At 39.9% G+C, this 20,626-nt stretch overlaps 1 protein-coding gene across 1 annotated transcript; it reads left to right on the top strand.

Annotated features, from left to right (window-relative positions):
- The first annotated feature begins 1,000 nt into the window (after window positions 1–1,000).
- LOC144535609 (CD109 antigen-like) lies at window positions 1,001–19,038 on the top strand. Its single transcript, XM_078278147.1, has 34 exons — window positions 1,001–1,080; window positions 1,209–1,360; window positions 1,444–1,472; window positions 1,593–1,826; window positions 1,939–2,061; window positions 2,162–2,201; window positions 2,617–2,698; window positions 2,793–2,892; window positions 3,030–3,126; window positions 3,213–3,322; window positions 3,405–3,596; window positions 3,857–3,961; window positions 4,091–4,153; window positions 5,701–5,871; window positions 5,968–6,120; window positions 6,704–6,767; window positions 6,971–7,061; window positions 7,215–7,332; window positions 7,705–7,818; window positions 8,018–8,236; window positions 8,370–8,511; window positions 9,135–9,311; window positions 9,481–9,562; window positions 10,076–10,307; window positions 10,406–10,577; window positions 11,790–11,980; window positions 12,582–12,737; window positions 12,871–12,936; window positions 13,725–13,858; window positions 13,990–14,146; window positions 15,048–15,150; window positions 15,291–15,466; window positions 16,008–16,090; window positions 18,915–19,038. The coding sequence occupies exons 1-34, from the start codon at window positions 1,001–1,003 to the stop codon at window positions 19,036–19,038; spliced, it is 4,332 nt and encodes a 1,443-aa protein (XP_078134273.1).
- The last annotated feature ends 1,588 nt before the right edge of the window (window positions 19,039–20,626 follow it).

Consider the following 20,626-nt stretch of genomic DNA (forward strand, 5'->3'; position numbering starts at 1 on the left):
GTTCTCATTTGGGTTGAAAGAAGCTCAGCTTGAGTTAGCCTTGACTTTACTACCTCCTGCTGGTACAGAAGAGTTAATACAGCCTTTCATTGTGCCTGTGTGCCTTGGTTGAAATTGTAATTACTGCTTGGAGGTTAAAACATGATCCCACAATGTCAGGTAATCTCCTCCGTGCTGCTATTTCCTCTCTTACTGCTATTTACCTCTATTTTTGTGCCTCACCTGCATAACCGCAAAACAATCAATTATACAAATATGACATCTTCTTTTTCACTTTACAACTGAGACCAGTAGTAGAAGCTGATATATAAATAGGGACTGTTTAAACAAAGTTAACTGCATTTTGGGGACTATCTGATCACCATTTTCTCCCAAGACAAAGTCTTAATAACACTCCACTGTTCTGTAATCACAAAGTAATTGAAATACACCTGTTTACCACAGCTGGACTGCGATAATATGGATTTGTTTTCCAAGGATGCCATATAAAGTAGAATAATGTTTACAAAAACAATGCAGATCCAAACAGCAGCCTCTTATTTTCAGATAACATGCCAAGTATCAAACTCTCAGGTGGTTTTGTGTCACATTACATGCAGGGTTGTGTTATTTCTGACATTAAAGACGTATTTTATTCTCAGCATGGATACAGTAACACCAAAACGCCTCTCTCTCTGTGGTTTGGACAGGACTGGGAGTTGTCAAACCCTGAATAGACAGATGAGGCGCATCCCCCTGGGCAAAGCTGTAATGGCGTGAACACCCCTCACACTTCACTCCCTCCTTTGTGTGTGACAAAGAATATGTGTGATAATATGTGTATGCATCCTGGTGTGTGTGACGGTGTGTATGAGCATGTGAGTACCGGCCAATTGGGCGTTGGTGGACGGACAGGAGGTGGGGTTTCATAACACGCAGGTCTAGGTCACCACAAAGCCATCGCTGCCAGTTTGGTGTCTGAGCCAGAGGTTGAACATTTGGCGAAGCTTGGACCAGAAGCATGGATGGGATCTGGACTCTGGTTGTGTGTGTGGGAGTTGTGTGTTCTGCTGTGCCTGGTTTGACTCAGGACTCCTCCAGGTAAGAGACGTGGTTTGTTAATACAATCATAAATACCTACATTTCTATATTAATGCCGGGTTTTTTTTAATCTCATGCTCCACTTGTTTCACCAATCAATAACGAGCCATTTTCCCACTTTCTACTAGGACATTGTTTCTGATCTCAGGTCCAGAGGTGTTGCATGCTGGGACACCCACTCTGTTGGCTGTCACCATCCTTGCTGACTTCCCTGGCAGGGTAATGGCTGAGGTGGCATATGGCAACACCAAAATAGCCCAAACAGAGGACTTCCAAGGAGGTGACACTGCAGTTGTTTAAGGTTGATTTGCATAGTTATGTTTTTACTTTTTAGAGGGCTAAAGTATAATTCTGTTTTTTAAGGTTTGACCAAGGTCCTCACACTCCCTCCTGTGAGTATGAATTTGGTTCTCACATGAGAAAATATCACTTTGAAATGATTAAATGGCCAGACTGATATCACATGTACTGTACTGTATATGTTTCTGAAAATGCTAATACTATCGCTCCAGATTCGTGAATATACAACCCAGAATTCCCACTTAAACTTGACGGTGAAGGGCTACAGAGAGGACAGTCTCATTTTCACCAACACCACTACACTCAGCTTCAGCCCCAGGCATGTCTCCATCTTCATTCAAACCGACAGATCACGCTACCAACCAGGCGACACCGTCAAAGCCAGAATTGTGTCTGTACAGTTAGATAACCATCCATACAAAGGCAGAGTGGATATCTCTATACAGGTAGGTCTCTGTCTCCTGTGCGAAAGAACAAAGCCAGAGGAGTTGAATTGATTTTAGCCAGGTATTGTGTGGTGGTGGGAAGTTTGACTGACATTCTTTTTGTCACGCACAGGATCCCAGTGGGAATGTTGTCCGCAGGAGGGAGTCCACAGGGAATCTGGGGATTGTGCTGCAGGAATTCAATTTATCCCAGACGCCTCCTCTTGGACAGTGGGCCATCACAACTGCAGTGAATGTAGGGTTGGAATGTAGAAATGTCTTTACCTTTGTGTAGCATGCTGTTATAAAGATTTTAATTGAATAAAACATTTTACCTCCCATCCTCTTCCCTACAGGGTGTGATTGACGCAAGAGCATTCATTGTTGAGCATTACGGTAATAGATCTATCAAGTTTATTGCAATGATAGTTTTTAGCCATCAGTTTAACATTCTTCTTTGTTCAATACTTTGGTTTATAACCAAATACCTGCACAACTAAAGACATTCCCATCAGCCTTAGCTGTACTTTGTTTTGTGCTAATCAGCAAATGTTACCATGCTACCATGCTGAACTAAGATGATGAAACACTGGAAACATCCTCTAAACATCAACATGTTAGCATTGTCATTGTGAGCATGTTAGCATGCTGATGTTAGCATTTAGCTTAAAACACTGCTGTTCCTAAGTACAACCCATATGTACAGCCTCAGAGAGCTGCTAGCATGGCTGTAAACTCTTAGTCTTGTTTGTATGTAAACTTACTTACATACTTAATTTAAATCCCATCATTTTGCTGACTGCTGTTGCAGACCATCCTCACTTTGAAGTGCTGTTCAAGACACCTTCACAGGTCCTCATTGGAGATGACATCTCAGGATCAGTGAGAGCTCTGTGAGTTTTGAGATTTTCTCATGCAAATCAATAAAATCACATTTACACATATGTTAAGCGAGTATACATACTTTTTTTCCCCATCTCCATCTAGTTACCCTAATGGAAAACCTGTACAGGGAACACTAGCTGTCACTGTGGCGTTTGTTAGGTACAATACATCCTCTCGATTCATGCTAACACAAACTAAAGAGGTGAGGTTTTATTGCCCCTGTACCTTTAATGAAAGAATTGACACTACAAGTAGACTCTCTGTGCTTATAGCCAGCATTTATAATTAAAGTACCTGCATACTTCACACCATTGGTTGACTTTTGACCATTGTTTTCAGATCTATGGATCAACACAAATTTTCTTCAGCCTAGATCAGCTTCAAGGAAATAGCAGGCTTGTACACATTACTGCCTGTGTTACTGACAACTCCACAGGTGGGATGTATTGTGAAACTATGTTTTTTTAAGCATCTCAGTTGCATCTTCAAGCCATTCTGTTACATTATTTCTTGTCCCCCAAGGATTTAGAGTGAACAAAACGGTCAAAGTCCACCTCATGACAAACAGATTCCAGCTCACGTTCCATGATTTCCCACCCACACTAAAGCCATCTTTACAGTTCTCTACAAAAGTGAGTGAATTATTACTATTCTGTTTATTCCACGTCTATTTTAAACTGTGAGCTGACTACCATCTCTGCTTCTACTCCACAGCTAAGGATCTCTAGATATGACAGAAAGCCACTCAGCTCACAGGATCAAATGCACTCCGCTGTGATTGAAGTCACTCAGAGATCATCTACGACAAATTCTGAACCTACAACTCTGACACTTCCTGTGCCTCAGGACGGGAACATTCACATTCAGTTTGAATTACAGGATCAAGTAGGGCTGCTTTTTATTCTGGTGAGTATTTTGATTATTTACAGTAGGCTACCTGGAATGTTGGTCCTCCGGGAGAAGCAGTGTTCAGCGGTTTTACTGTATGTAAGATGAGGAGTTTCCGTACAGAAGGATTACACATGTTAGAAAATGACCCCAGGACCTGTAAACGTAGGTAGAGTGTAATATTCTAAAACAGATTTAGTTACTATTTTTAAGAGAAATAAATGTAGCCCAAATGATTATTTCTGTTGATATTTTCTGTATCTTGTGTTTATATTCAGGCAAGATTCCAATCAAGTGAGGAGACTCTTACTGTCTACAACAACCACTCCTCTTCTAGTGGCTCATATATTCAGATTTCCCCAGTCGACACCTTACCTGCAAAGGTATCTCTAAACATATATTTAGTAATATTGCGGTATATTAAAAAAAGGAATAATACAGCAAACATGCTAAATTTATATGGTTTATTATGCAACCAAGACGTAATTCACATAACATGATTCACTTTTTAGATTGGATTGCCTCTTCAGCTAGATGTGCAGAGCACCTTTCAACCAGCTACGCTTCACTTTGTGGTATGTTTGGTCAAATATATCAAATGATGCATTCCAATTAATATGGAAATATCATTACCTGCAATTTTTTTCTTTTCCGCAATAATGACATGACAATGAATTGCATGTTTACATGAAGAGTGCAGAACTTGTATAACTTCGTGTGCTCATTGATTGCAGTGAAGGTGATCCATTTCTCCCATTTTCTAGGAAAGGTCTCCTCCTTATTCCTCAGGAAAACATCAGTTTGTCCATCCCATACTGTATATATCCCTTACTAGCTCCATCCATTTTATACCAGTTTTTAGTTATTGCTGTGTTGTGGGCAACCACTAGAATTTTACAGAGATACAGGGGGTTTCTCAATACTACTTCCTAGGGCTGGGTATCGTTTCAAATTACGATATCAGTACCCTTAAAGTGATACCGCTACCAATGGAGAACTTCATTTGATACCTTTTTTCTCCTACTTCATTCGATACCCATCATGTGAATGGAAGCATCTTGGCACACTGAACTGCCAATGCCGTCAAATACACCGCACACGACTTTACCACACCACAGACTGTATGGGTTCTAGTTGCTGTGGTAGTGAGCCAATCACACTTCATTAAATCTAAGAATATTTATGGTGAATGGCTGTGAGAAAGATCATACAAATAGTCTTTTTTCTAGATACAAAAGGGTCGAATGCAGGTATCGTTTGACTGGAGAAGTTTTGATACAACTGGGGCACGTTCAATCTCACAACGGTGCGCACCATTTTGCTACGGTTTCCTCGGAATTGTGTGAAACGCCGTGCAGCGGCTTTGAGAAATGTTTTCTCTCGTTTGGTGGGTGTGTCTCTTGTTTATTGGCTGTGTCACAGGTGATACCCAATCAGCAGAGACATGTATGTAAACTTGTGGTAATAAAAAGGCACAGCGCTTGCACACCAGGGTGTTCAACGCACCCCCGTTTCAGTTTAAAAAAACGTGTTGCTACGTTTTAAAGGGGCTGAACGTGGCCCAGGGTTATTCAGGTTGATACCTTAAAAGGTATTGAGTACCGATACCACGCCCTACTACTTCCTGTTTTATCAATCCAAGACACAACATCCTTTATTCTGTCTTGAGGAGTCAAGTAATCTAAAATGTGTCATAGGGTTAAACATATATTCTCTAAATATATGTTAATATTCTCACAAGATGTGGGAATGATTAGCATGTACAGTATGTGTCCACACAACCTCCAGCACTGCTGTTGAGTATGGATTATTTGTGATGTGATGAAAAAACTAATTCCATTCTTTCAACCAAATTCACAATTTGTACAGTAGATGTGTGTTGTATTCTATACAGCCTGACACAGTTTGGACTTCAATCACTGTGGAGCCAGCAACATTTTCCAATGTTGTGAGATGATGTTTTCATTTGGTATTACTATGCTAAAATATGCTACACAGTAATGTATGTAAAGATCATTATAAAAACACATGGAGCGTCCTGTGCTTAGTTCTTTAAATGAAATGGTTGAAGAGGTGTGTGATTAAATTCAACTTACAAATACTTTTATTGTTGTACTTTTAGGTGAGCTCTAGAGGTCAAGTGGTGACCGCTGGGACAAAGACTTCCTCCTCTTTTTCTCTGACTCCAACGGTGTCCTGGTCCCCTGAGGCCTGTGTCACTGTCTACTGCATCCTCCCTGACGGAGAGGTCACCAGCGACACAGCGCACATATCCATTAACCAACACGACTATGTACTTTCTTTCAATGCATTCTATCATATAATTCTAATAGGTGCTTGATTCTCCCGGACATGCCTGTGATTGTTTGTGTGTGCTTGCTTTCCTCAGGTATCTCTAAGCTGGAGCACTGACAAAGCCCAGCCAGGTGAGCAGGGATCGCTCGCTGTGACTGCTCTTGATCCGAGATCCCAGGTAGGAATCGTGGTAATGGGGGCGCATGATGAAGCCCCGCAAGCTGACCTTGACCTAAAACCGGAGCAGGTATGACAACCCTTTTGCCAAAGCCTAAGGGTATAAAAGTGTATTTCTTTAGAAAAAAGAGCAACATATCCTCTCTGAAACTTAAACTCTTGTGAACCTCCTTCAGAATGTCATCTGTTTAGATACTGTCAGATTTGCCTCATTTCTCTTTTGTCCATTTCATAGTTTAGTTGCAAAGCACCAGTCTTCCCAGTCTCCTAATCTGTTATAAAAACCTCCTGGACATACTTACCCCACTTAGATTCTTTATGGGCATTCAACCAGTTAGTCTGGATGTAACCCATCTGTCTGCTTTGTGAGGAGTTGACTCTGCCATTTCTAAGAGCTGGTAACTCTAGTGTGTTGGCCGCATGACTTGAGGGTTATTGATGCATGCAAGATGGAGGAAACAAAGCTTCACCACAGTGGGCTGTCATAAGATGACCTTCTCTCATCTCCAAAGCACTGGCACCATGTATTATGTAACTGGCTGTTACACTATAATGCATGATCTGACAGTGGACCTCTCATGCTGGTTTCCATCCAAAATAATGTTTATAGCTGTAATTTTATTATCATCTTCTTCGTGTCTCTCACACCACAGGAATGTAATATTTGGATGCTGACCAATGCCAGACTATATAAGCAACCTGATGGACCTAAAAATGGTATGATAATAAATAACACTGAATCAATGTGAACCTTTTTTAATATAGTATTGTCTTTCTATTTTGAGCCCCCTCGTGTGGCCATGTAGCATATTGTATTGGTCTCAAGATTTCAATGCTACTGGATTTAATCTTCATTCTTCAGATATTTGCACACTCTGAGCTTCCTCTGATCTCTTCTCTCTCTTCTTTTGGGTTTTCAGAAGGAGATGTCCTAATGGTTGAGAAGTACTGGAGCCATTGGATGGATGCCACTGAATCCCTGCTGTGGTTAGACACTCTAACTAATGTTAGGTCAGTGCTGAAAGGTGCTAGAATGGGCAGGTGATTTAAATGAATGATGGGTTTTGTCAAATATATAGGCACACTTCACTGCATACCCATATTTAGGATGAAACCTTGCAAAATAAATTCAGTGTTATACCTTTTTCCCGTCGTTTCCATCAGTGATCAAACATGGACAAGTGAGAATATAACAGTGCCAGATGGCATTACGTCTTTGAGAGCTGTTGCACTGGTGATGTCAGACAACCTGGGTTTGGGCTTCACTCCTGTGCCACAAAAGGTAACTAAATATTATCTACGTGCCTCTATGCTGTATATCAGTGATGCTTCTCAAATTTAGGGGTTATATTTCCCGCAGCTTTTCTTATTTCCTCTTGCAAATAAAAGGTTGTGCTCCTTTGTCTGTACAGAAAATGAGACATGGGGAGTGATTTTTACATTGGAGTTTAAGTCCTTCCCCTTGGTGTCACACAGAAACACTGAAGTTTGAAGTGTTTTTGCCCACTTTCTATACTGTCTTGTAAACAAACAAACCAAAAACGTTGTGCCATTAAGAATTATAGCTTAATCCTGCTCCCTAACTTTTAATATCCACTGCCAACAATGTTAGCCAATGTTGCTTTTGAATTCATTTAGGTTGTCTTATTCACAGTTAACCGTGTCCAAAGATTTTTCCTTGTCTCTGGATGTCCCATCATACCTCATCAGAGGGGAGGAAATAGTGCTGGAAGTGAACATCATCAACCATTTAGAGCATGACATAGAGGTATGAAGGACTACATTTGTGGATTATTTCAGCTAAATTGGGACTGGTAAATCATCTGACATGTAAATGATCACTTTTCTCTTTAGGTACACCTCCAACAAACTCTCCAACTGATGATTTATTAGAATCTTTCAATAATCTGTCACTGTCATTTATGGCACAAAGAAAATGTTGTTTTAAAGGATGTTTCTCTCCACAGGTCTTTGTGCTGATAGCACACAGTGAGGCCTTTGAGTTTGTTTTGGCAGGCAAAGAGGATGTCTCGGTGGTAAATGCCCAAAAACTCACCTTAGGGAGTCATGTATCTGCTTCCGCGCTCTTCCCTATAAGGCCTGTGGCTCTGGGCGAGATTGAAATATCTGTGGATGCCGTATCTGCGGAGGCTTTGGACGGCCTTGTTTGGAGAGTGCTTGTGAAGGTATGGTATGATGGAAACACTGGATAATATTATCCATATGCATGTGATGTCCCAGGGAAGAAAAAGTGTAGAAATGCTACGTGGCATATGGTTAATCCTATGATAACACTGAATTACTTCCATGTTCCTGAAGCCTGAGGGAGTTGAAAAATCCTTCTCAGAGACTCTGTTCCTGGAGATGGCACCAGTGATACACAACAGTTCCAGATCTGTCTCATTCTCCTTTCCACCAGATGTGGTACCAGGCAGCCAGAGTGCCCATGTGGCATTAGTTGGTACGTCTATAAATTTGTCCTCCTCGTTGTGCCAGTGGCAGTTCCATCTAAGTGCCCTTAATGCTTTTAGTCAATTAGGCATGTGTAATTTGTGCCCGCATTTTCCTTGGTGTTATGATTATGAGCTTAGGTATATGTCCTGAAAACAATTAGGTACTGAATTTAAAAAAATGGAAACGATGGACATCAAACAGGAATGTTTATGGCTCGCAGATTCTGAACAGCTGTTTGGCTTGGCTCCATTTAGGTTGAGGGATGTTGGGCATTTGTCATGGTAGAAAGGCAAGCCTAAGTATTTTCCTCAGTTGCAGCCAAATTTGTGGTTTGTACTTGTTGTGATAGTGAGCTTTATTAAACAACAAGCAAATGTGCAGGATGGAGTTTTTGTCTCCAGTGTGGTTTTCGACCTGTGATGGTGTTCTATAGTTTCTTCTCCATTCTTCCATAGAGTGTTACTTTAAGATACCTAATAGTAGTATGGGAAAGGTGGCAAAAGTTATAAATATTCACAGTTGTATACACTTTCCTTCCACCTTTAGGTCTGTACAGTCTGAAACCTATTCAACAGCATGTCGTGCAACAGTTAAATCCCTCTTCCTACTTTTCTGTTTTGCTTTACACAGGTGATATCTTGGCCTTGTCCATCAGAAACTTGGATTCTCTGGTTCAGATGCCTCTTGGTTGTGGGGAGCAGAACATGATCCACTTTGCTCCGAGTATTTATGTTCTCCAGTACCTGGACAAGTCAATCCAGGACAATAAGGAGATCAGGAGCAGGGCTCTGGGCAAAATAATGGAAGGTAAGCAGCCTTTACATGTGTCACTGACTTACAGTAAATGTATGGAGAAGGTTATTTCATGTGAGCACATGAAATAACCTTCTCCATGTAGATTTAATAGTTTTTTTATTTTCTTTTAAAGATGCTTTATTGGATTAAGTTGCAAACTTGCTCTATTTTCTGCTGTAAGGATATCAGAGACAACTGTCCTACCAACAAGATGATGGATCATTCAGTGCTTTTGGAGCCGGCGACCCCTCTGGTAGCACATGGTAGGTCCAGTGTAATGGTAATGGTACACTTGTTGCAGGCATTTTTGCAAAGAGTCAGTAGTAATAAATTGAGTACATTTATTAGTTTAGAGAGTTAAAAGTAGGGGTCGACCGATTTTTCAAGGCCGATACGGATTATTAGTAGTTAATGAAAATCTTTAAGTCAAAATTTGATTTTAGAATGTTACAAACTCCAACACAAAACTTTGGTAAAATGCATTAAGCAATTATTTAATAAAATTAGAAACGTTCAACATAATACACAGTAAAAGATAGTTAGATAGTGTTGTAGCAGAAGCAGAGGGACAGACACAGAGCTGTAGCCGAGCCAAAGTAGCGCACTTTTTAATTAATTAACTTTATCGGTTATCAGGCAAATAAAACGCAGATAGTGATCATCTGCAAACTGCCAAAAACGTAAACAGATAATCGGCCAGAGACAATAATTGGTCTATCCCTAGTTAAAAATGCTTTCTTTTCCTTTTATGCTTTTTCTCCTTTCTGTGGTCCCAGGTTGACGGCCTTCGTGCTGAGGTGCTTCCTCCAGGCTCAGCACTACATGCAGGTAGACCAGAGTGTCCTGACCAGGGCCATGACTTGGCTCTTGAAACACCAGGGGCCCCAGGGAGAGTTCAGTGAGGTGGGCCCTTTGATCCACACAGAGATGCAGGGAGGACTGGATAATGATCCAGTGGCACTCACTGCCTATGCACTGATAGCACTGCTGGAGGATGAGAGCTACGTGGTGAGTTAGGGGAACTTGTGTAAGTTTATGAGGGAAAAAAAGTCAGTTGACAGTGATGTCATTTGACATGATCTTTTGCCTGGTTCCTCTCTGTGAAGGATATGTACCCAGGGAATGTGTCCCTGGCCCAGAAGTACCTGGAGAACAAAGTGACCAGTGGAGTGGTCAGTAACTACAGCCTGTGTCTGGTGGCCTATGCTTTAGCTCTGGTCAATAGTCCTGTGGCTGGCCCTGCCCTGACTGAGCTCAGCAGGAGAGCTGACTACAGAGGTAATTTAGAAAAGTTTGTTTTATGTTCAGGAATGTGCAAAAGTCACATATCTACTTTAATGCCTTCTTTGTCTTGTTGTTTATGGTTGATACCACAGACAGGTGCATTACGTCCTATAAAACTGCCACTCTATAGAAATATCCTGGATGTGTTTTCTTCCATTTTGACTTATTAGATGTTGGACTAAGAAAACTATTTTGGAGTTATAAATATGTGATGTTAAATGGTGAAAAAAACAACCAAACAAACTTTGGATTAAACTGATATATATACATGTGTGTGTGTATATATATATAAATACTCTCTCTCTCTCTCTCTCTCTCGCTCTCTATATATATATATATATATATATATATATATATATATATATATATATATATTTATACTCTATATATATATATATATATATATATATATATATATATATATATATATGCCACAACTCAATATTGATTGGCCTTTTCGTAAAAAAAAAACACATGTTCCTTTTGATAACCAATGTAAATGGATGCTGCATGCCACATTTGGGATGACTAGAAGTCAGAGAGAGTTTGCAAATGTTGACCACCAGCAATGATTAAAGAACTACAGGACTTAATGTAAACCATGTTGCTGAAGCTACCCCTGGCTACATTCAGACTGCAGGAAAAAGTGGCTCAAATCAATTTTGTTTTTGCTCTGTTTGCAAACAAATCACATGGAATCAGATTTTTTCTATTCTGATTTGGGCCACATTCATATGTGTCTAGCCGCGAGAGTGTTGTGGAGAGGAGCCCTTAACATGCTGTTTGGGATAAAATCTGTTTCAGGAAGCAATTCATGTCACAATCCTACCACTCCTGGCTCCATCTCTGCATCCACACACACCTCCCTACAGAAATAGCAAAAAATTACTAAATGGCTCCTATGTCACCATCGGGGCTCTGTATCTTTGGGCAATTTGAAGGTAGTTACTGTATTGTGCCACCATCTGTTCAAGTGCTTGAACTTTTTTGCTTGTGTAGTAGGTGGGATTTCAACCCTATTATATCTACAAAATTTGAGAATTTAAAGTTCCTAAGATCAGATTCTTCTAGAAGAAGAACAAGAGCAGCAACATGAAACAACGTTTCAGCACTTTGTGTGTGAATAAATGTTTTTAATTTTGCAGCAAAATAACAGTATGTGCACACACTTATATTGATTAAACTGTCTGTCATTTTGTTCCAAAGATGAAGTCATGATGTGGACATCCTCAGCTGGCCTGGATTCACATGACGCACAGCCGCACTCAGCGCAGATCGAAATGGCCTCCTACGTGCTGCTGGCTCTTTATACGCGTGGCAGCTTGGTGGAGGGCATTGCTCTCTTAAAATGGTTAAGCAAGCAGAGAAACCATCTAGGAGGCTTTGGAACGACACAGGTGCACCTGCTTTTGTTGCTCCAGAAACTAATATTTAACTATGCAGCTGGAATAGGGCTGGGTACCGAATTTCCTCCTTAGTATCGAGTATTGAAAAATGCCTCGTCATTCAATACCAAACTTCATTACCTAAGGAGTAAATCTCATCAGCGTCAGTGGGCCAATCAGCACGCAGCATGCTTCTAACTACAAGAAGAAGAAAAATGTTTGTGATTGGCTGTCTAATGTTACACGTCGTAGAGACACGAAGGAAAACCTCTACATTACACAGAGACAGTTCATGTAGTAGGAGATGTAGCATAAATAAAAAGATTTGTGCTGTAATGTTGAAATGTCTTTTTGTTAAAATGGATTTTATAAAATTAGTATAAAAAAAGTATCGTTCAGGAACCGGTATCAAAGTCACGGTATTGGTACCGGTTCTAGTATCGAACATTTTTTAACAATACCCAGCCCTAAGCTGGAAGTACAATAAGACCTGTTTGTTCAAAGTACATTTAAAACAAGCGCAAAATTGATTGTGACAAAAGCCACAAAAATATCCCACAATTCTGCGATCCAGATGCAGGTATTTTGACCTGTTACCCTGTTTCTTCCTCAGGACACAGTAGTGGCCCTCCAGGCTCTGGCTTGTTTCTCTGCCTTCAGTGGTTCCAATGCCATCGACCTCAGGCTCAACATATCTGCCCCAGGGTCTTCGTTTGTGTCACTATTTCACATTGACTCCACCAACTATCTGACGTATCAGAGCCAAAAGGTAATAGACCTGGGTGGAATCCCACGCTTGTCGCATGCCTGATATATTGGGATATGTGTAGAGACCACGTGTCTCTACTGAGTTTTTTCATCCTGGACTTTCTTTGTTTTCTTACTTTTACTTTATTTCTTAGATTAATGCTGACAAAGATCTAAACCTAAATATATACATGGAAGGAAGAGGATTTGCATTATTCCAGGTACAGCTATACACTGTTCCTATTTTTTGTGCGTCTGTACTGCACTGCTGTGCATTAATTCCATTACATGTATTAACTGTAAACTACAGATTATATTACAGTTTGCAACTTTCACATGAATTCTGCTAAACCTATCCATGTTTAAGGAAAATGTAACACCCCGACTCCAAACCTCCTCCCACAAAGCACAAATGCTTTCATACCTCCAACATATTTAAGTCAAAATAAAAAAAAAAATGGTGTAACAACTGGAGCATGACCAGAATAAATTGAATGCAGCAGCTGTTCATGATAGCTTCACCCAGCACAATATACTGCATTGTAAATGCTCAACCAAAGCAGCGAAATGGAAATGTAGCATGATAATGTATCCCAATTAACATCTGGAACACATACTGCAGATTGAAGTCCTGTCTGCGTTTGGCGTCTCCAGATAATATCACTCCGAGGAGGACTTTAGTGAAAGGTTAATCTTTTCACTACGTTAAATATTACAACCTGTTGTCGTCTTTTCCAAACCCCCCTCCTTCACATATCCTGTTTTTAATCTTCTGTGATTCAATACTTTAATGTTAAAACAAAGACAGAGATTCAATCGTTATTTCATTTTTGCTTTTAGCGAATGGAGAGATTTCTGTAACAGATACTGCTTGTGTGACCTTGATGCATTTACATTTATTCATCTACATTACAGTCTCGTATAAATCTCTTGCTGTGCTATCAGGCAGTACAGTAAACTTTAGCTCTTCACCACTTAATCTAAGCTTTTACTGCATGAATCCATCCAGATGAATATCTTTTACAACCTGGAGAGCAAAGCTTTTTCACAGAACCTCCAGCAAGACGAGGAGGCTTTTTACTTAGATGTAAATGTTACTGAGGAAAGAGACAGCAGTCACATGCTGTTATCCATATGCACGGGGTAAGTACAACATATATACCTATATGTCAAGTTAATTAAGTGTTCTTACCTTGATTATGTTGTCATGCATGTTAGGTATCCTGCAAAACAGGGGACTAAAAACATATTCATCTTGCTTTTGCCCTCTCTAGATTAAAGAACAATCAGATGGTATCTCATACGGGCATGGTTATATTGGATGTGGGCATGCTCAGTGGTTTTAGTCTCTCTCCTGGAGCTACTGCCCTAACAGATCTCATCAGAAAGGTGGAGATACTTCCCGAGAAAGTCATCCTCTACCTAGATTCAGTAAGTGTTTCATCATATCGTCATTTCATGGTCAGGCATGAAAAGTTAAGTTGGGCTACATTGTAGTTTTAGAACTAGAACACTTTTATTGGGTGGAGCCCAAGAAACAGGGCTGAAGACATTTTTGACGAGCCCAAATCTGATTTATATTATTCATTCAATTGATCCTCTATGCTTTGTTTTTCTTCTCTCATACATTTTATTTCTCAACATGATGGTTTAAATGATGTCTGCCAAGAATATAATTCTGAATTACTAAATACATTTTATTTTACTTTCATTTTATTCATTCATTGCATGAAAGCTGTTTAAATGTAATCTAGAAGTATCAGAATTAGCAATCCAAATCCATTATCTGTCATTTGTGTGTCATTTTCGAATGCAAACTCTGTCATTAAAACCCTCACACTCCTAGAAAAAAAACACTGAGAACATGACCTCTGTGTCCACATTGGTGGTAACTGCTGTAAAAGAACAGCCCGCAAAGAACCACAGTTTTCTTTTTAAGTACAATTTAAGGTGTATTAGAGGAGGAAAATAACATGAGGGAGATTGTAGTACCCTAGTACCCTTGTTGCTAACTGACAAGGGCAGTCTAGCTACAGGATATCTTTATCAGTATGTGATGTCATCACAGTGGTTATCTTATACAGTAGGTCAAGCTAGGCCAAGCTGGCAAACCAAAGTATACAATATTTACTTCTGTGAGTTTTTTTTTTCTCCATTTTTTGCAGTTCTCACTGACTTCTCTCCTCCCACCACAATCTTCTTAAATTAAAAGAAAAAAATGATTTCCTACGTCAGATACTTCTACATATTCACAAGATATGAAAGAATAAGATAAGCAAATGTTATATTGTGTTTTACCACACTGCATTCACTTTTCTGGTCCCATTTGCAGCTTAACAAATCAGAGGTTTGCATCAGACTTCCAGTCTTCAGAGTCTACAAATTGGCCCACGTACAGGATTCTGTGGTGCTGGTTTATGACTACTATGAACCCAGTGAGTACAGTTTCAGTGAATCAAAGTCTGCTTTGCCAAGACCACTAAACATACTGGCCAGTATGATTTAACAGTGATATACACACAGTGTCATGTACTGATTATTATAATACCATATGATTATTTCCCCTATCTCACAGTGAGAAAAGCAACAAGAACGTACAACTCAGATGCTCTGCACAACATGAACTCCTGCTTTTTCTGTGGTGAAAACTGTGATCGCTGTAGGTCAGGACTCACTATCACGGTGCCCCATGCACTGTTATCTCACTCTATAAGCAGCTCCACCTACAGCTTAATTTGCCTATTTCTTGGAGTCACTGATTTTTTTTTTTTTATGTAGTCTAATTAGATTAAATTAGACCTAAGATATAATTAGACGTAATGATATATGTTTAGCACTTACACACTTTATATGCACTGGATGCAATTTCAAATGTTTTGTTATTTCTTGATGACAAGTGATTGTAATATTTAGATGCCTGTTTGCGTGCTGCTCTTTTGCTCTGTGCACGTACCTTTTACTATGTGATTCGTTTTGTATTATTTTTGGACAGAATGCGAATGAGAAAATACTGTCTTTGGAAACTAGAAAACAAATAAAAGAATTTCTCTACTTAAGTCATACAAACCTGCCATTCTCCATATGATTCCATGTGTTGACTGGAATAAAAAATGTTTGATAAAGAACTCTTGTACAGTTGGCAGCAGAACAAATGAAAATGATTTATTTCTCAGTACCACGTGTCCTGTTGTAGCTGCCTGAAGACATAAAAAGGCTAAAATAAGTTTTATTCTACAGGCCTAGTGTACTTTCCAGGATTTAATATGTTTTTACTCGTGTTGGTATATAACAGTTCTGCTTGAGTGAACCAGACCTGGCTGAGTTCGGGTGTAAATATGGCACCAAGGAGGAGAATGCCCTGTCAGGTCATTTGAAGTGAGATAGAGTCTACTGTCCCCCTCTGCCACATCACGAAACTCTAAGCCAAAGGAATGCAGACTGACCCGCAGAGAGAACTCGCACATGTAAGTCATCACCGGAGAATAATCAGGTCTGACGTTGCTGACGTATCATGAAATATGAATGCTATATGTGTAAGATTTCAGCCTGCTGTGTTCAGTCCATGGCTTATTTCATTTTGTACAACATAAACATTTCACACCATGTTCACCTGACCATGATCAACAATTAATTATTTCACATTGACAGCATTTTACTTTGGAGGTAACAACAACACTGAAGTTTAGTCTCCTACAGCGATGGGAGGTTTGTTCTGTAGCCGAACTTGACCTTTGACCTTGTTGGAGATAAGCCTCATTCTACCCATATGCCTTTCTTTATTTAATTTTTCTTAAATGCGCCGTCTTGATGTGTTTTAATGGCAATGCATGTATGGTTTTTATGTGTAAGATGTTTTATAAGGCTCACCGGGCAAACAATTTCCCTCAAGGGGCAATAAAGCTCTTTGTGCATGAGAAAATGCAGACATGGAATGAGGTTGAGAATAGGAGTTATTACAAAAAAAGCAAATACGTACTTCAGACAAGCATACACATTAAAACCCTTAACTTTTGGCTTCATTTGAATGTAATAAATAGTTACAACTTGTGAGAAAATCTCCCAAAATTGCTTCCTTGCCTTATTCCCTACTTTAAAATAAAGTGAATGCTTCGGTACTAATTACACTCACTAAAGTGAATGCTTACAGTACAGTAGTAATTGACGAAAGTACTGTGACATGAAAAGGCTACACAATTAAAGACAGTTCGAACCTTCACCTTTGATAGATACAGTGATGTTACTGTGAATATTTTGGGATATCCCAAATTTTGACCAGATGTGACCACACTGTCTTGTGCTTATTCTCCCTTCTAGTCCCCACAGTGGTCGCATGGGTTGCTGTTACAAGACATTACCGTAAATAAGCATCTTGCTCTAACTGTTACTATACACCAGAATAAGGGGATAATGAATACTCTTATACAAAAACATTATGGATATATAGCAATTACACTGCCACAGTTACCCCAAAGAAGAAATTTAACAATTCCATACAGTTTCCATAGAGATGTACACTGTTTTTGAACGTATCTTGGCAATTTCCTCGTGCTTTGTTTCACAAAAACCTGAGAAGTTGCAGTACTTGACTCACTAACACTAGATGGCAGTATTGCTATCATAATGGTGACAGTTTCAAAGTTTAGGTTAAATCCCAAGCCCTTATAAAGTGATACTATCAGAAACAGGAAATACTTTTGGCCTTCACACTCTGATTTAATGATAACTTTGCTGTTACTACTATCATACAAGAAGTGGGTGTGATGATCAGGGAGAATATGCTCTCCTCAAAGAGTCCAGCAAAACTTTGATGTATTTTAGCAGAGTTTGATGCACGGCATAATTAAGAAAGGTCATTTGTGTACTGTATGCTGTTTGATGACTTTATTGCCTGTAAATAATAGTGGTGGTTAATTTAACTGTGCTGTAGCTCCGGTTTAAATATGTATATGGGATAACACCACACACATGAAGGTCATGACAAATGACCCTTACTAACCAGAGTTTTGTTGTGGGTCAGGCTCCAAAAACAGACATCAATCAGGGGCAAACACTGGTCATGATGTCATGCATTTACTATGTCTGTCTATGACGGTTGACAACTGCCTAATGTGGTGGCCTTAACTGACTTAGTGAAAGTATTTTGAGTTGAATATCAGTTGAAGGGAGCCTTTCTTAGCGAAAAGAAAGAGATTTACGTCTTTACAGAGCTTCTCACTTTCACCACTTCATCATCTAGTTGTGAAGAGCAACATGAGATTAAAAAGAACTAAATGTAATATCTCCCAAAGTGAAGATTTTGCAGAAATCACTTCTCTATTTCTCATAAATAAGCTCCATTCATTCTGATGACATTTATTAATATTTGCTCAATGTGGCTGTGAGAGCCATAAAGTGGACAACACACCTATCGTCGAGGAGATGCAGACGGGATAAACAAAGTGAGCTTCATCTCCTGGTGGGAGCCATTAGAGAAACATGCAATATTGTTGTTGGACTCGCTGTGACAGAAGGCAAGATGGAGTGTGAGTATTTTGTCCAATATACAATTCACAACAGCAGGAGTTGTAGATGAATCTTCAAAAGTGGATGCATTGCATAACTTGGAGAAATCTGTCTTGTGTCGAATAGATTTTAAACACACTCATCAAAGAGGAAAATGTGTCAGCCCTGCTTATATTTAAGTGTAGTACCCTTGTTGCTTTAGTACGACTACTCAGCAATGACACTGATATGATGTATTATAATGATGAATTGCATAATAAAGACTAAATAGTTTACATTTCTAACTGCAGTTATTTAGTGTAAGATAATGTGGTTATGAAGTGCTTCTGGCAAGTTTAAAGCTTTATTTCAGTGCAACATTTATTCCAAAAACAGAGATACTAAATTGCTCCCTGTGGCCCTGCTCTAGATGACATCAGTAGGAAAGAATCACCATCACAACAAACAAACACATCATATGGAAACCCAATGCTGATGGTATCGTGACATAAATCGGTGGGTTGCAGCCACAACAAAGATAAATTGAAGGGAAAACTCTCAACTCCCTGGCGATGCTACCTAAACAATCGTGAAGGAGGATGATGCATTTGTTTGGCAAGGCACACTCCATTCACCGGTGCGAGTCATGGAAAATCCCTTTGAGCTCCCATCCCACCCAGAGTGAGTGTGTACACAACCCTCTGGCGACCCTGCACAGGCCGGCCCAGACAGACAAATCCGTCCCAGACAAGAGGGGACTCCAGAGGAACAAAGCAGAGCTGAAGGTCCACTCAGTCATCCTGCTAGAGGGAAGCCATCATGATCGTATCGCTATGGTTTGATCCTCTCAGGTAGAGATGATACCACCTCGAGGAGTCTGGTTCATTCTTCGTCACCACCAAAAAAGATTATGTTTGGGTTAATAGTGTCTGTGTGCATGTACTGGTAAATGTATGTGAGTATGTGAGTCACTGTCTTTTGGTGTATAAGCAGTACTTCAGCGTCATGTGTTTGTGTCTGTATTACTTTATTATTTATTATTACTTTATGTTATTTGTAAGTATGGGCTGCTACACGGCCAATGACACATAATACCACACAAACAAGATCCAGAATGATATACTATGCATCATGGAACTGCATAGATGGCTCCTTAAACATTCAGTCACTGAGCTGTTCATAAAATGTGCAACTGAACAAACGTTGAAAATACAAATTTGCCCTCAGGATGGCAATGGCAGTCGGTTGGTCGCACGACTACATAGGAACTAAAATATATCAACAACTGTTGTCTTGATTGCCATGAACCTTTACACAGAGTGCACAAAGAATAATAATGACTTTGGTGATCCTCTGACTTTCCCTCTAAGTTTCTGACTTTCCCTCTCTAGCGTGACAATGAGGTTGTGATTTTGCAGTAAATGTCTAAACCACTATTGATTGCCATGAAATATGGTATAACCATTCGTCTCATCCTTACACGTTTCACAGCTATACTTCCATAGCCTACTCAGTATGTTTCCTTATGTGTGACTGAATGACCACTTCAACTCATTTCCAGCCACATTGCTATTCAGTACAACAGAATGAATCAATGTTTTCATTGTGGTGAAAGGGCATCATTGGGAAAGGCTTCGACGGTACCAGCTCTTGGAGTGTGATTGATTGATTGATTCTGTCTGGGTCAAGATGATTTCTTCACTCATCGCCTCTGTGCTCTATTTATCCAGCCTCACACTTGGCATCACTTGGTGAGTCAGTCAGGGTCTGCGGTTGTGTAAAATATTTGTGTGTGTGTGTGTTAAAGAGAGAGTGAGCTAATGAATGATTAACACTAGAAGGCAGACTAAACTTAACTGGTCTTACACACACACAAAGGGAGCAAACCCTGACTCCTAATGCTGGTATGACTTCTCTCTCATTTAGGTGCTCTCCTAGTTTCCACTCATTTTTCACCAGGGTCAGTTTTGCTACCCCAGATTCAGCTGTCACACATTTCCTCAACCCTCACTGGCCAATTAGAGTAATCAGAAACAGGTGGAAATAGGTTCACACCACTGCTCCCGTATGTGCGAGTGTGTTTGTACTGTATGCAGACATAAGACAGAGTTGGACAGACAAAAAAGAAGATTGTTTATGTTTGTGGAAGGCAGAGCGGGGCTTATGAAAGCAGCATGTGTGTTTGCACAGACATAGCTGACTGACATGGGATTATTATGTGACATTATGGGTCTAAACCACAGAAAGAGCGGGAGTTCCTGCAGTCTGATTAGGAACCAAACACTTAACTCTTAAGCGTCTGGATCAACTGCTTTGATTACTCCACATGGAGGAACCACACAGGACGTGCAGTTTAACATATGTGATGTGAGGGATTATGCAGTAGCAGGGATAAACGGGATTGATGTATGAAGGGGGGCTGAGAAAATA

This window comes from Sander vitreus, chromosome 20 (genome assembly GCF_031162955.1).
Source record: "Sander vitreus isolate 19-12246 chromosome 20, sanVit1, whole genome shotgun sequence".
Classification (NCBI taxonomy): Eukaryota; Metazoa; Chordata; class Actinopteri; order Perciformes; family Percidae; genus Sander; species Sander vitreus.